Raw genomic sequence first — 16,869 nt, 5'->3', positions numbered from 1 at the left:
CACAGAGCCAGTGAAGGCGGAGCTTAGCCCCAATCCCTCGGCGAACGAGTTGAGGAGAAAATGCATGACTATGGAGGAGGATAACTTGTAATCGTCCGTAGCTCTCTTAATTTAAGACGCTTCACACAAATTGTGGTGTGAATGATTCACTTTAGGTGTATCCCACTCGTCTACAAAATTTTTCTGTATCATTTCATTATTACATAGAGCCCAAAATTTCTGTTTTGAGAACAGTACAAAAAACAAACAGCATTATTATGAGGGGACGTGGCATCCATAACAGTCATTTTTAATACTTGCCCTAGACACATTAAACTTTCCAGACACATCCAATCTCGTATGCTGCTTATAAATACACAATTAGATTTTTTTTTTTCTGAGGTCAATAAAAAAAAGTAGTTACAATTCTTCCTTGACCGGGGTTGTTGGAGAAGTATGGGAGAGGCCTTTGCCCTGCAGTGGGCGTAACCAGGCTGATGATGATGATGATGATGACAATTCTTCTTGTGTTATAAAGTTGGGATGTGAGTTGCAAGAAATGTACTACAACAACATAGCTAAAATTAGGCAGCTATGTTCCTGGATGTTCAAATAATGAGAGTTAGAGCTTGAATGTTTGTATTTCTACTTTAGCCAAAGTTATGAAGTGCTAAAGTTTGTCAAGTACGTTCTTTATTTCGGGAAATCCTCGGTGCACGCACACACACGCAGTCTGTGTTCCTTCCCACCGCACCACACGCAGCTTGCTCCGCCAATTACTTCACTCACTCAGTTCGTTGTCGCGTGTTCCCCGCATGCCGACCACGCATACACAGCTTCCATGTTCTCCCTCCCCGCCACACACCGCTGCCTACCGTCCCACGCCTGCCACTCTACACAATTGTCTACCGTCTCTTGCCTGCGACTCTACGCCACCTGGCGTCGACCCAGTACTCTAACAAGTTTTAGCCTCACAAATGTGAATTTTTGTTAGTGATATTTTACGAAATTTCAAGATAGTTCAGTGGCCTAAAACTCTATATAAGGATTTCAAAATATTTCAGTGTCCCAAGACACTATATCATAGTTTTTGTGCACTCTCACTCGCGTGCATTCAGGAAAAAAGACTGATGAGAATCGAATGAGTAGAAGGAACACAGTACTGATCCCAAAATTTGAGACTTGAAAAAAAACTAGACGAAAAAAAAAAAAAAACTGATGGGAAAATATAAATTTCAAGCTTCAAAATCAGGAAATAATATTACAATATAATTAAAAACGCAAAATTCTTCCGCTGATGTAGACATTAGGCTCACATATTGGGGGCGAGGAGTTACGGAGTCGCCATCTGTCGGAAGCGCCTCCTTTGCGTGGTATGAGGGATCACGTGGCGCGCTCCCTACAGGTTTCGCTTACGGAGCTCAATAAAAACACCACGTGGCAGCCCTCCTGGACATTTATGTAGGTACTCTCAAAAGGAAGGAAGTTTTTGACTGTCAATATAATAATTTTGTGCAAACTGAAAGCACAGAATCGTTTACAGACGCTATCTCTTTACCGAATACGTACAGTGAATGCCACTGCGCGCGGTTGCTGAAACAGGGTCTCCCGAACCGGCTTCTTGTGTGAAAGGTAAGCAAACACTAAGAGTAAACTATGTGAAATATGTTCTTATAGTGGGCTGTCTGTATAACCGAATGGGGCATAACAGAATGAAGCCTCAATACAGCGATCGCACAGGTTCACGGCGACCGACGGCGCGTCTGCATGCATGTCCGCGCACAAAGTTTTCCTTTCGCTGTGAGCGCGTTTTTGCATCATGCCATGAGCTTTAGGCCGCAGCATGTGAGCATTTGACAGTACACTAGCAACCATTGCTGCGTGAACGCTATCAGAACTGTTCAAAAATAATTTCGTTATAGAGACTTCGACGCCTAAGCAACATGTGATGTGCTGTCGTGACGATTCAATCATTTTCTGTCTTCTAAATTCTTGGACATTTGAATATCATTTCTCAAGTTGTGTCGCACTGTATCTTTGTCAATCTTTTCAGCATGCGATTTCCCTCTACTTCTTTTTCGTAATCCTGTGCATTCATACATAACACAAACATGACCATATGTCATGCCTTTTTTTAATGTACGTCTTACCCCTCCCCTTCCGTGCCAGTGAACTTGCCAGTATCTCCCATCAACAAGTTCATAGACCAAACCGTCATGACATTAGTTGGGCAGCCGGGCACGGGCAAAAGTCTCAGTGCGCATTTTCTGCTACTCACTGAACATCGCGCAGTCCCGGCGCCGTAGCAGAAATCTTCCTCACATCTGTGCTCGCTGCATACCCGAGTTGTAGCTGATGGCTGTCTGCCGTTTCTAAGTTTCGCCAGCCAAGCTTCATGCAGCTTGTCCTGCGGCTACGTGTGAATAAGGCTGACACCGGGCTCCGTTGCGTACGTTCGGCACTGCGGCACCGAGCAGTAGCCTACCATACTGCACGCCTCCAAAGGCAGCCACTACCTATTATAGTACTTGCAAATGTTGTCAAGCAGACAACCAAGGCAGTAAAGCCTCACCACTTAATCAGAACCGCGGTGCAGGTGGGACTTTAGACTTTCATTTTCAGCTCACTTCAGCGCTTCCGAAGCAGCCGACGCGGCCGCTGTGTCCACAATATCCCTCATGCCACGTCACGCCGACGGTGGCGCCAGCTTTTCCAGTAGTGGAGCTCGCCCCCAATAGGCTTGTAACAATTTGGAATGCACCAACACAAACCCGCGTACATTCAAGAGGCACTGGAATAGGCATCTCGCACATCGTCTGCGGTCTCCGAAGTAAACCTACACGTGGGGACAAAGGGCAATGGCTAACTTCGCTGCTGCATTATTGCCGGTGCGGCATTAGATAGCGCGACACTGTGACTAATCTCCGGCGTGATCTTGTCAGCTCAGCTGAACTTCCTCTTTCTTGCCGTAGGAAACAGACTGCATGCACTTCACTTTTTGTGGACGCGTGTTCGGTTTAAAAGATTTTCTTTTTTAGACAGGGTCGATTTGCCACTTACATTCGGAATACGATGAACAAAGAAACTGCGTATTAGCGGTTTTCAAAGCAACCCACTGTCAGGCCTAGCAGACGAACTCGTCTGTTAGGCCTAGTGGTCATAGCAACAGCCAATCAGAAGCCGCCTCTCAACGCGTGGGCGCACTGAGCCGTGTGCATCCTGCGCTTCGTCAGACCGGCCCGATTGTTTCACGTTACTGCTTTTTCTTTGCGGCCATCGTCGGCGAGGATGTGCGGAACTGAAAGGCGGAACTTTGGGCTTTTGAACAATACCAAGATGGCGGTGCTCAGCAGCAGGAAATACAAGAAATAGCTCCGTGAACTCCAGTGTTTCTGCGCAATTTCGGGGTTGTTTCTCGCTGTACAAAGTGACAAAATAATTCCTTTCGGACAGTTAGGGTGTGTTTTGGGACAAATCGTTTTTGATACGGTGCAGGTTAGGCATTACAGATGCCAAAACAAGTAGTTCCCAAAAATTGAGTTTTTTTTTTCTCGATTTTCGGCTTTTAAAACTTGTCTCCCCCTTAAAGGACCCCTCAAATTGTTTGCACAAATTTTGTAGACGCATAGGGTAGAGCTAAAGTTAATCATTCGCACCACAATTTGTGTGAAGCGTCTCATGAGAGCTGTGGATGATTACAAGTTGCCCTCCTCCGTGGTCTTGCATTTTCTCCTCAACTCGTTCGCCGAGTGATCAGGGCTAAGCTCCACCTTCACTGGTTCTGCGTCATGATGGCACGTCATGTTTCTAGGAGCGAGCACGTGAAGCCTCTTTAAACATTCCGCCAGCTGCTTGGCAGTTGTCTGCAAGCAAAGCGATCGAAGCAGCATGTGTTGCAAGCATTTTGTCGTAGCTCCGAATGTGTCCGGTATTCCGGCAACCACAGGATAAACTCAAGCTGATGAAAGAACTTCAGTGTAGACGTACGTGAGCGGCATGATCGATCTGCACGGTCCAGCCACCCGTTGGCGCAAAGCTTAAGCAGTCAAACAAAGCGCTAAAATTGCTCTAACCGAGTGTAAAACATCTTAAACATTTACAAAAACAATGTGTTAACAATTATACTCCTGTGAAAAATTTACACCAGCAGCAAAGAAGAATACATTTCGTTACTGCTACTGTGTGTGGTTGAGCTCTGTGCCACCAGGTGCAGACCATTCGCGTTTGCACTTCTGCTCATCCTGTGCGACAACACGGTTAAGCGGCCAGGCCCTGTCCCCTTGCGCATACGTTTACCCTAATACCGGACTCGCGAAACGCTATTGCGTTAGTAATCTTCTGGTGTAAAGTGACAGCCGCAAACGTGCAAATCCTGGCACTGATCGGATAGTGACAGTCCAATGCGCTGCAACCAGTCCGCTCGTCTGCTGCCTTGCAGAGGGACATGATGTCGCAGCTTGACATGTTGCCAGTCCCTACGTTTGGAGCCCACAACACAACAAAGTCGAATCATGGAGCTTGCGAAAAGGCTGAGACCGACTCTGACCGTGGAGCTCTCGTCAAAATTGTGGGGATGCGCGACTCTCGCGCATCCCCTGATATGTTGTTTTCCCGCATAGCTCCCATCTCTTGTAATCCGGCTTCCCCGCGTGGCCTGATGCCCGCGGCAGTAGGTCTGGTTGAAGCGCAGTACGAGAGATGGCGCGAGTGTTGCGGAACTAACGCCGCCTAACGGCGGGGTTACTTGGGCACGGAAAGCAGAAGGCTCTTTCTCTTTGGCTTGGAGTCGGCAAGTGGCGCGGACGTCCTGCGCGTGCGCCGATCCATGCTTCTGCGAGACCGTCTTGCGAGGCCTTGTTCAAACGCGCCACTGTTCACGTGACCGCACGCGCGAATGACCAGGCATTGGGATCCAGCATGGGGCGAACATATTCGCTCGCTATCCAGTCGCGGTGAGACCGACTTCCTCAATTTGTCGCGCACCCATTGGCATGTTTTGTGGATAGCAACTCGGCTAGCAGGCATTAATCTATGAAAGGTGCAATAAATGCCCTTCTGATTGTTTGCACAACTGTGTTGTCTTTCCTTTGTCCAAAAAGCACCGGTGAGAATCCCACAAAATGGAGCAAGTTGTAACACAAACAGATGACGCTTTGTGTGCTGGAAGTGGTTAAGTATAGTGAGAAATTGTTCTTGTGCATTCTCTTTCTGTTACCTTCTTTTTATAGAAACAAATTAACTAACATTCCAACTATTACGAACAACATTTGCTCACAATAAAGTTGGAAAAATTATTCATGACGTGCCCTGGGCAGCCAATCGGATAGCTCGCCCTACTAATGTCATTGGGGTAAAGACGTCAAAGGGTAGGGGCGGCTTAAAATTCCGCCGAGCGATGTACATTTTTAAAACCTTATAATAAATTACACGCATTATGCGGAGCACTTAGATGCGTCAATTAATGATCAGAAGGACGTACTCTAACAACTTGGTACTTTTGTACAATATAGTCGAAATCGTTTCAGGGTCCCTTTAAACCGTAGTTGGTCGGATCTAGGATAAAGTATGTACTAAACGGTAGTACTGCTTAACTGAAATAGTGTTAGATCGCCCACTTCTCTGTCAAAAACTATACTCGGGGAGAGTGCAATGAAACGGCAATAAACATGCAGTATTTATTCACTTTGTGCGACAAAATTCGGTTATTTTCGTTTGACGCCACTGCGGCCTACAAGCGACAACGGCAGCCTGAAACTCGCTTCAGCTGCAAGCCAGCTTTCCCGCCAGCCTCTTTTTCTCAATAAATACCCACACGAAGCTGACGTAACGCACAGCTTCTGTCACTGTCGGGCCCGAATCGCCCTGCTATCGCTTTCTGTGTAGTCCTCATCACTGTCGTTAGGCAACACTTAGGCAATAACAGAGGCAACGATGGCGAAAAGTCGAACCTCAAAAAGTCTAACCTCGTAGCCTACATCTTTTTGCGGTCGCAGCAGCACTGCCGAGCAACTTCACCTTCGCATTCCAAATGTGATACACCAACACCTTAGTCAACGGTAGATCCCTCTTGCGTGCGAGCGCTGACCGTGCCACGTTCGATAGCACGAACGATGTCCAATTTGTCTTCTGTGCTGAGCACGCAGTTTTTGTCCGCACTTTGGCATATTGCGAGTCCTAGCTTGCATCATGTCACAACATAGGCCCTCCTCTAACTAGATGCCTGCGACATCGCTTCCTTTCCCATTGCCCTGCCGTGTTTGCAAGCCGGAACCGTACTGCTGGAGTCACATGACCCCCGTAGGTGCAGCTTGCTCCTGGCCGGCCATGTCTTCACGGTAGCTTAGGTGTCCTGTACATGGACAGCGCAGGAGGCCGTGGTCTAGGCATGCCTGTGTTGATCAAAAACTGTCAGCACACTGGGCACAACAACTGGCTTCAGCAGCCGCTCCGTAAGTCTTTCCTGAAGTCCACAGTAAGTCCTGACTGCACATTACAGAGCACTACAAGTTAACTTGATGGCACTTAGTCCCTACTCAAAATTGCCATACCCACTGGTCACGCAAACTGCTGTCGGAAGGTATCTCATGGAAAGACCCATCCAGGTCTCTTTTTCTCTGACTGGACGAGCATTGTGGCATGCAGCAATGGCACACTACCGAGCAAAACGTACGGTGGTAAGCTGTGTGAACAAAGAAATAGAATTATTTTGGTGTGCTTATGCATACATCGCAACCTGCAGTCATCGTGTGCTCGAGTTTTACTGACGGCGCAGCCTAGGGTGTGTTGCAAGCGTCCTCCGCGAGGCGGCTCCAGCAACCGTACCAAGTGGACCGGTTTAAGAGGGCCGGCAGTTTCTGGATGACGCCGCAGGCATCTAGTTAGAGGAGGCACTGACAGGCCACAATGCTCTCTGGCATGGCGCTGAAATTTTGTTCATGTGGCTTCACCCTTCCAAGTGCCCTCTGTGCTTGCACTTGAAGGTCGTTCCGATCTCTGATACTCGTTGTTCTACTGGGCCGACCTACTGCCGTGATTGCGCGATGAAAAGTGGAAACACTGGGTGTTAACCGATACATACACAATAAGCTGGTACGATTTAAGCGGTGTGGGGATGCGCGACTCTCACGCATCCCCTGATATGCTGTTTTCCCGCACGGCTGCGTGGCCTGGCGCCCGCGGCGCTCGGAGTGGTACAAGCGCGGTGCGAGAGATGGCGCGACCGTCGCGCCTCGGCGGGGTTACTCGGGCGCCGAGGGACAAGGCGCTGCCTTTTTCCCGGCAGGCCGGCGAACAGCGTGGACATTCCGCGCGCGCTGCGACCATGCTTCTGCGAGACCGCCTCGCGTGGCCGCCTTCGAACGCACGACCGTGGGCGTGACCGAACACGCGAACGACCAGGCGTTGGGATCCAGCATGGGGCGAACATATTCGCTCGCAATGCGGTCGCGGTAAGTCGGACTTCTAGATTTGTCGCGCGCCCATCGGCATGTTTTGGGGATAGCAACTCGGCTAGCAGGCATTGATCTATGAAAGGTGCAATAAATGCCCTTGTGATTGTTTGCACTACTGTGTTGTCGTTCCTTTGTCTCAAGAGTACGGAGGAGAAGAACCCCGTATCTCCCACAGCGGATACGAAACACATTGTGTTTATGGCCGCAGAATCGGGGATTTGATTTTACTACATTTAAAGCGCCCCTTACCAGGCCCCATAGCGAATTTCGGTTATATGCTGGAAGTTGTTACGTGTCCTCCAAAGAGTGTTCTGGCAAAAATTTTTTTCAAATTGGCTCATTAATAGCCAAGATAGAAATATTTCAGTGCCACAAACCCATGATTTCAGCAGACAAGCTCCTCTGCCAAGCGAGACACTCTCTCCACTTGCCCCCGTCCAGCCTCCGCTTCCTTCCTTCCCTGCGTTCTCTCATACTGGACCTCGAAGATTGTGTGATGCATACGTCACGAGCCCCGCCTTCATTTTTTTTTTTCTTTTTCTTTCTTCTTGCTTTTTTGCGGCGCAGCGCACTTCCGCTGACAACATTGCGCGAGAGCTCTTGTGATTGTCTCGTTTTGCGCGGCGCACAATTTTGTGCACTGTGTACGAGAACACGTGACTAGAGCTGTAAGTCAGTGCTACACGAATACTGAGGCAGGCACAAGTGGATCACAAAACATGATCGCATGCTGGAATGCAGAGCATGATCGCACGCTGAAACACAGTAGAAAATGATATAGTTTCGGTGTCTGTACACCCGACTGCACACAGTGGAGACAAACAGACACAACGGAACTACATCTATCTTGCTGTGGTGTAAGGTAAAACAAAAACATGCAGACATTTGGTTTGTGTGTTTTATTATTTCTCTAAGCTTTAATTCGTCAATTCAAGCAACAGATCACACAAATAACAGATGTTGCCTTGAATGATCCTCAAAGTGTCACATGTCTCGATGACTGGCATCACAGTGTGAAAACGAGTACGTAGGCACAGGAACACGTGTACGTTGTCCTCTGGCTTGGAGCGCGGCAGCCGCGAAGAGAAGAGAAAACGGCGTTCGGTTTGAAATTTCAGATCTTCCTGCGGCATGTAGCGATGTAATACTTCGCAGACACGATCGTTATCACATATTGTATGCTCTGCACTTGTCAGCTCAAAATGGCCAGACCTGGTAAGGGGCCCTTTAAAATGAAACTACTGTTTAAGCGGGTACAGTTTAACAAGGTTTCACTGTATTGTAACAAGTGGTATCATTATAGAAGAAGGAATAAGGACCATTAGCTTAGACCAACCGCCAGCGCAGAAGAGAGGCCCTGTTAGCCACCGCAGTCTCGGAACACGGCATGAAAAACCTGAACCTTCTGTCGACATAAGGCGACCATAAATGTGAGCGAATGGGTGGCAGTAACCCGAGGATGGCGACAGGCCAGCCACAGTTATGACCACCATTCGTGCACATGACGTGCCCTGGGGTGCGATCGGAGATGGATGTTCAGACAACGCGTTCAGTTACACCGCACGCAATTGGCCTAGGCCGTGCCAACGCTGTCATCCACCATGCGCGGCCACATTTTTGGCGACGTTAACATGGTGACATGCTCCAGTCAATCGTTTTGAAACCAAGCATGTCGTCTGCTAGGAGCAGAACACAACTAGAGGTGTGAAGTTTGAGGCGTCATGCGCTCATGAGGAGACCAGCTTTGCATGGCACGTCTGACGGATTAGACTGGATCCAAACGGTGGCTGCAGCTACGGAATGGCACGTTCAGATCCAATTCATAGTCTGATTCGAGAAAATGGCGATTGCAACGGGAGCTTTGGTTGTTGCACTCGCGTTGCTAGAGAATGAAGCAGAGCGGTTGGAGGTGCGAAACACTTTTGAAGAGATGGGAGAAAACGAATTCGGGCATCACTTTCGTTTCTAGAAATGAACAGTGCGTTGGTTCTGTGTAGAACTCGCCCCCATCATCGGATGCCATCTTGAAAAGCGTGCCAGTGCTCCCATCATTTCTTTTTTTGTTTCTTTTTTCACTGTGCGTGACACCAACTAGCAACCACGCAGAGAAACTGATAGTTAGAAATTGGAGTAGTCATAGGTATTACTATTTGAGAACGTGTTTAAGTTTTAGAAGAAAAAATACATTTTTATTTTTTAATATAAATATGTTATTCATTGAATGACGAGAAACATTTCGTTTTGTAGTACAGTGCAGTCCACTTATAACGATATCGAGAAAGACGAAAATATGATCGTTATAACCGATGATCGCTATATCTGGACTGCAGTTATTAAAAAAAATTAAAAACGCGGAACATACCTTTGCAGCTCCGAACTCGAATTCGCTACTTGCTCTAAAGAATAGATGATGTAGAAAGTAGGCTGTGAAAAACAAACTTTATTTCCAGCGCCAATGACCGTGTCAAGGGTTAGGCACGCCGAAATAGTCCGAAATCTGCACTTGCTTTTGCGGCAGCTTCAGCTTCACAACAGTGGTGTGCATGGATTCTAGCTGCTGCGTGAACACTGGCGGCAATCCTTTGGCATGCATAAAATCAATTAAGGAGCCGATCGACGACAGTACACCTTGCGTGGACATCGAGGTCGGGGTCAAGGAGCCACTGTCAATCTCGTTGTCACTGTCGCTGCTGCCGTTGCCACCGTCGCACAGCTTTGCCGTCTGTTGAGACAGCACATCTTCTGCGATCGCCTGGTCGGTGACCTCATCGTAGAACGAGGCAGCACTGTCTGCAGTCAAAAACTCCTCCATCGACGCACCACCTGCTTCACCAGTAGGAACGAGCTCCCAGAGCTCAGTTATGTCAGCGGCTTCCACCGTGTTGGTCTCAGTGGGTTGTCCTGATGCACAAAGCCCGCCTTTTTGAAGCAGTTGTATATGGTTGACTGCTTTACTTCATACCATGCACCATAAACAAAGCGCACGGCTTTCAAAAGGCTGATCTTCAGGTCAGGGGGCCCGTCTGCATGACCCGATGTGCCAGGAGCTGCGTGGTCAATGGCTAAAAGTAGCCACTCCAGCATGCGCCGCCGATATGGGACTTTAAAGTTGGCGATCACGTCGGCGTCCAACGGCTGCAGGCCTGCCGTAGTATTCAGAGGCAGAAACATCAATTCGACAGATGTTAGCTTTGGGTCAACGCTGTGAGCGCTACAGTTGTCAAGAAGCAACACTACTTTTCTTCCTTGGCCTTCCATTATACTGTCGAACTCGAGCAGCCATTCTTCGAACAGGTCACGGGTCATCCACGCCTTCTCATTGTTTATTGCTGCGATAGCGGACCGGGATGTGCCGATTCTTAAAGCACGTTGGCTTCTCTGATCGCCCGATCATGAAAGGCTGGAAACGATGGCTCCCGTCCATGCTAACGCACAGCAACACGGTCACCCTAAGTTTCGAGTGCTTCACGCCGGCGCATCGATCTCCTTTAAGAGCGTGAGTCTTCGACGGCAACATTTGAAAAAACAGAGCAGTTTCGTCGCAATTATATATGTCCTTCTCTGTGTAGCGCTCCAGCACGCCGGGCAGCTTTGTCTGCAGCCACTGCTGCTTTGCCTGTGTGTCCAAAGACGCCGCTTCCCCTACCACGTTTTTGTAAATGATTCCATGCCGCTCCTTAAAGCGCTGAATCCAGCCTCCCCCAGGCTCAAAATTTGGGCGTCCCAGAAAAAAAGCGAAGTTTCTCGCTTTGGTGGCAAGTATTGGCCCACTAATAGGCATATTATGCACGCGGGTTGTGATGAACCACTGCTAAAGCGCCTCTTCAACATCGGCATACAAAGGGTCTCTAACCCTTTTCCGCTGATCCGCATGGCCGCTGATAGGTCCTGCCTTCACAATCGCGGTGCTCCCGGTTTTCAAGATGATTGATATCGTCGACTGGGCGAGCTCATACTTCTTCACGAGGGCGCTCACCTTTAGCTCGCGTCGAGAGTCCTGCAAAATATCCATCTTCGTGTCAAGCGACGCAGCTTTGCGCTTAGTCGGCGCCATCTTCGAACTGGGTCACTGGGTTGTACCGTTGGTTGCACGCTGCTTCGGTAGCGTCAGCCTGCTATCACAAGAGAGAGTGAGTGCGGGACGGGCGCCATTGCGCCGCTTTGCTTGGCATAATAAACGCCGCCCAGACGGCAAAATTTTTACCGTTATGTCCGATATGCGGTGAATAACTTATCGTTATAAATGTTTTTTTTCCCCATAGACCTAATGCATAAAATGACACTCTCATGTCGACCCATCGCTATAACCGATATATCGTTATATGTGGTATCGTTATAAGTGGACTGCACTGTATATTGTCTGCAAGCAGACAACAAACGAGGCACGTAAACTTCTGGGGAGTTCACTGCTTGCCGATTGGCTGCCCTCCCGTTCTCACAAATTTTGCATGCTGCCCACTCTGTGACGTTGCAGCAACTGAACAGAACGCGTTTCGAGCCAAGATCTCTGATCGCGCCCCGCTGCAGCATAACAAAGGCCTTTGACATCACTGTGCTACAACGAAACTTATTTCAATGTGTTTTCAAGGACACCATAGTGAAGCCAACCAAGGCTTATGTTAGTACATAATTGTGAACAGCTTGTTCAAGCCCACAGCTTACCATGTTTGTCCACCTCTTTTACTGCAAGGAAAATGCTTACCCACATGCAAGCAGCAGATTTCAGCAATCTAGCTGAACTCATTAAAACTATGCTGCAACCAAGCATATCTTGAATGTAGCAGGGACCAAAGAATGTGATAAAATCCTAGGTACATAATTATGAGCATTTGCTGAAGTCACGAAAACATTTCGTAGCATAATTGACGATTGTCACATACCTGGCCATGGGTAGGATAGCTCGGTCGTGAGGGAAGTCCCCGTCACACTGGGCCACATACTCGGAGAGCACTCGGAGCACGCGCACCATGCGGGTGGCACTCTCGCGGGCAGCCCCTTCCCCCGCACCGAGGGCACACACCGTGTCATAGGCTGCCTTGAGTCGGTCCATGCACGATTGCACCATGTCCTCGTGAATATCGGTGCGCGAGCCCTGTAACCGGGGCCCCAGGTTGGTGTATGTTTCACGCAGCAGCTCAATAGCCCGGTCGGCCACGGAATCTTGTGCATGCAGCACCACACGCCACAGGTAGTCGGCGCCCATCAGCTCAGGGTCCTCAAGCAGGTGGGTCCGCCGGCGTAGCAGCAGCCGCCCCTGGCGGCAGTTGACGGCACGGAAGAAGCGCTCGAAGCAGCGCAACCCGCTCTCTGTAAGCAGCGCAGGGTCCAGCTGCAGTACATTCTGCTCAAAAAAGTCCTGGTTGATCTCGGGGTCCAGGTCGGGCTCCTCGCCCATCAACTTGGAGAACCACTTGAAGCAGGCCTCCCGGTCGGTCGGATACACGGCGTTCTCGGCGAGGCAGTGCCAGATCTGCTTGGCCTGCGCCGCGCACAGCCACAGCTGACCGTCCTTGAGCAGGAAGCGCAGGAACCTGAGCCGCTCCTGCACCTGCTGCAGGTGGCTGTAGCGGCTGTCCCCATACACCTGCGCCGGGTCGGGCCGCTCGGCCAGCAGCTGGCGTGCGTGCGCCATGTAGGCCGACAGCCCGTCGGCCACCAGCACCACGAGCGAGTGCTGCTGCTGCAGCCGGTTGATCACCTCGTGACGGTAGAGGGCCTGGCCCCCAGGCGCCGGCCCACCCCCGCTGCCGCCACGGGCGGGCCCCAGCGGGGCCTCCGAGTATAGGCCGGCCACCTCCTGCATGTGCCGCAGTGCCGGCAGCGCCCACTGCGGGTCTTGCCGCAGCTCCTGCAGCACACGGCTCGTGTCACCTCGAGCAATTTTTTTATTCGTCTCGCGGTGTACAACAAACCTTGGTTAACTCAACTCTGATGTCTCAAAATACCGTTTCAGGTGACATCTTTTTTTCCCAGAAAGGTATTAACCGGTGTTCTCGCCCCTTATGCTGAAAAAAATTTTTAGCTGGCCTCCGGATATTGCGAAATCTTCACTGCAAATTACCACGAAAAAGGTGTCAATTGCACTCGCACCAGAGCTCACTAGCCAGGCAAGGCATCCCCCAGTCTGTCTATCAAACCTCACTCGCACACACACAAGGCTCGGCTCCTGTGGCGTCGCACAGCAGCAGCAGTCATTTAAGGGGGCCCTGAACCACCCCTTGGGCTTGGTGAAATAACATATTCCGCAGGTAGCATACGCTGTTGTGAACATCTCAGCCGAGTTCTGCTGTCGTACGCAGTCCGTGGAGCTCGCAAGCAGAGCGCGAAGACACCTTTTTCTCAAACAATCTCGTTTCAAAAAACCCCTGATCCTCGCTCTTTTCTGTGTGCTTTATTTCATCATGAAGCACGCTCCAATACACGGCTGCTATTGGTCGCTGTACTTGGCTACACCGCAGCCGCCGCGAGGTGCCGCCACGAGTCCAGTGGCTAAGCTCACTGCGGCTCCTTCAGGACAGCCGCGTTTTGCTTACGTTTAGCGCGGCATAGGCACCAAGTCGGAAATTTGAAGTGCGCGTCATGGTGACGTCTCCGCCGTAGCCTTCGCAGTGCAAGGCATTGGAGGAGGAAGGGGAACACAGCTGAGGCCGTGTTTGATTGCCAATAACTCCGCTTCTGCTCAACGCATTGAAGTACTTTTTACGGCAAAGTGATTCTGAAATAGCCTAGCTTCACTTCAGATGTCTTTCTACACTTTGATAAAAAATGGTTCAGGGCCCCTTTAAGACCTTGAGCAAGAGTGCTTCTGAGCAGGCATGACCAGTCCTGCATGCGAGCCCACGGCATTTGAGCGAGATGCTAAAGATGCTCGCTTCATGCTTGCACAACACAGAGGCATAAATGCCACATCACTTGGGGCAATTTGTAGTTTTCACCGTGACAATTTGCGCTGTTCTGCAGTTGAGTTTCTGTTTCCCAAGTGGAATTGTGGTGATTTCATTATGATGCAGAGAGCCGCAGCGTCACCATTTTGGATGTAGTCGGATGACTGGCTTGAAATGTTGCATTAAGACCTTGACAAAGTGCCAAGCACGCTGCCTCGGCACAATGCGAACAACGCCATTGCCCGTAGACACCAATCTAAGAGCTGCCGATGCCATTTTGGAAAGGCCCCGCTCTACGTGCGGCCAGCTGGCTTTTCACTTCTCTCAAAATTCTGCTTCACTTGAACTTTTTGCAGGTTCTACAGTGTCTGGTTAATGGGCTTTCATGCAGGATAGCAGTGTGGGTGTAGGCCAGTTGGTTATTCACGATTTTGGGAAGTTATTGCCCGAAGACGTGGGACTTGAAGAAGGGGACACCACGAAGTGGTTAACTCGAACCGCTTCGTGTTGTCCCTTTCTTCACGTCCTGTGTTTTCGTGCGGTAACTTTCCAGAATAAAAAATTTTGTGTGGGGCCTAAAATTGTGATAACAAAGTGTCATAACATTTACTTCGTTTTGCTTGCATAAGATACGCAAGCTAAAACATACATTGCAAGGAGTGGTTTGTGTTTATGACATCAGCAACAAGTGCTAGCTTTAAATATGAAGAACGGAGTGCAGTCATTCACACCTGGACACATCGGTCAAGCCAGAGGGTCTTTTGGGCATCCCGGTCCTGGGAGCAGCTGTAGTCGAGGATCTTGACGTGGAAGCTCAGGGCGAGCTCCATGGTGTCCGTAGGCACCTCGCGGCTGTGTGCCAGGTTCCACAGCAGCTGGAGCACCTTGTGAGCCATGAGGCCCTCCTTGTCGTCTTCAGCCAGCCGGCGGATCAGCTCGAGCAGCTTTTCCCGTTGGCGCTTGGCGGCACTGGCCCAGCTGGCCTGGAAGCGGCCAAACAAATGGTCCAGCTGCTCGGGCGAGAAGTCCCAGGCCAGCTTGGCGAGCAGGTCGTGCACATTCTGCACAATGGCCTCGTGCTTGCCGTGCTGTGCCGCCCACAGGTCGTCCAGGTCGGCCAGAGTCAGGGCCTTCTCCTTGATCACAAAGCGCACTATCTTTTCCAGCTTTTCCACATACTGCAGAGCCAGAGGAGACCAGACCCATGTATAGCTGACTACGCTGGCTGCACTGAGCCAGCCAATCATTCTGGACTACATGAAAGAAATTGTGACCTCACACACACTTGTCTTTTATTGTTTGAGAAAGAAACAATAGAATTCTTTAGAAGAAAATGCAAAATTTACTCAATCGAAAATTGTTGTTAGGCATTCTCAATAAAGCTATGCCAGCAGAGAAAGTAACAGAAAAGCACTAGAAATGAGAGTGCTGCGATGATGAGACGCACAACTATAGTGCCTGGAATATACTGGCTAGTGTGCAGTCCGCGGCCTTCCGGATGGCACTGGATGCAATGAATGCCGGCGGCTGCCGCCAGGAGCGCTGCTGTGCAGGTGGGTGCCGCGGCACCATCCGGTCTTCCTAGCCCGCCGTGTTTCCACAGCATCGGCAAGCAGGCTGCTGCGCTTTTTGTTTTTATTAAGCCATAGGAGCAGCACAGTTAAAATGTGGGCAGGTGATTACTGATTAGGGTTTGTTTTGATTACAACAGATTTCTCTGGAGCTTCTCGCTTGCGTGAAAAGCGTGTGCTAGCTCAGCTCGGCTTTGACCGGGGAACCTGATGTGTTTCTATGCTGTCAAAGAGAAAACATAATTTTTAAGGCAAATCGTGTTGCCAGGTATAGAACGAGGTTAAGGCAAGGTCGTGTTGCGAGGTATAGAACATATCACACGATCCAAGGCCAGAAACGAACCAAAGCATGTCCAGCTGTGTATAAGAGATGCTTAATGATTACCAAATTTAATTATTGATTATAATGATTGGATTAAGGTGGATTAGGTTGAATTAGGGGATTAAGGTGTATTTAGGAGGATTAGTGCGGATGAAGGAGGATTAGGGTGCATTAAGGTGAATTAGAGTTGGCTTTACAAGGCATTTGCCTTCGTGTCTCTTCGGCGATAGCTAGGGACACTTGATTTTTTATTCTAGCGATGATGGCAGCGTAATTTTTTAAGGGTATGTTCTAAGTTACATTTTTCATTCTAATAAAGTAAAAGAATTCTAAAGGTAGCGTTACTGTTCTACTAATGCATGACCATTCAAGACTGCTGTAACCAATCATCTTTCGAAATGACTTGAATTTCGCTGTTTTTATTTTATTTGCTGCTATTTCTGCCTATTATCTTATTGTTGTCCTCATAGGTTTGAATGTTTTTGATTGTTTGTAAACCATGTACCCATCTCCTCATAATGCCCATTGGGCCCCGAGGGTAGGATAATAAGTAAAAAAAATTGCCTTTAACATGGACTGGTGTTCCTTGTACTATACATTTTTTATACCTGGTAAACACGCGCAGATTTCTTTTATGTCTAATATACGTGAACGAAAATAGG

The 16,869-nt window shown here is 49.2% G+C and overlaps 1 protein-coding gene and 1 pseudogene across 8 annotated transcripts in view; both read right to left on the bottom strand.

Annotated features, from left to right (window-relative positions):
* Positions 1-16,869, bottom strand: part of faf (ubiquitin carboxyl-terminal hydrolase-like faf) — a 607,534-nt gene that overhangs the window by 374,648 nt on the left and 216,017 nt on the right. For all 8 annotated transcript variants that reach the window (XM_072286629.1, XM_072286626.1, XM_072286628.1 and 5 more), the window contains 2 exons: positions 15,046-15,492; positions 12,311-13,278 (listed from right to left, as the gene is read on the bottom strand). In XM_072286629.1, the coding sequence (XP_072142730.1) occupies positions 12,311-13,278; positions 15,046-15,492 (1,415 nt within the window). The remainder of the gene's footprint in view (positions 1-12,310; positions 13,279-15,045; positions 15,493-16,869) is intronic.
* On the bottom strand, positions 9,245-11,572 carry LOC140216229 (tigger transposable element-derived protein 4-like; annotated as a pseudogene).

The sequence above is a fragment of the Dermacentor andersoni genome, chromosome 2 (assembly GCF_023375885.2).
Source record: "Dermacentor andersoni chromosome 2, qqDerAnde1_hic_scaffold, whole genome shotgun sequence".
Taxonomy (NCBI): domain Eukaryota; kingdom Metazoa; phylum Arthropoda; class Arachnida; order Ixodida; family Ixodidae; genus Dermacentor; species Dermacentor andersoni.
This window is presented reverse-complemented; position numbering and strand designations above follow the sequence as displayed.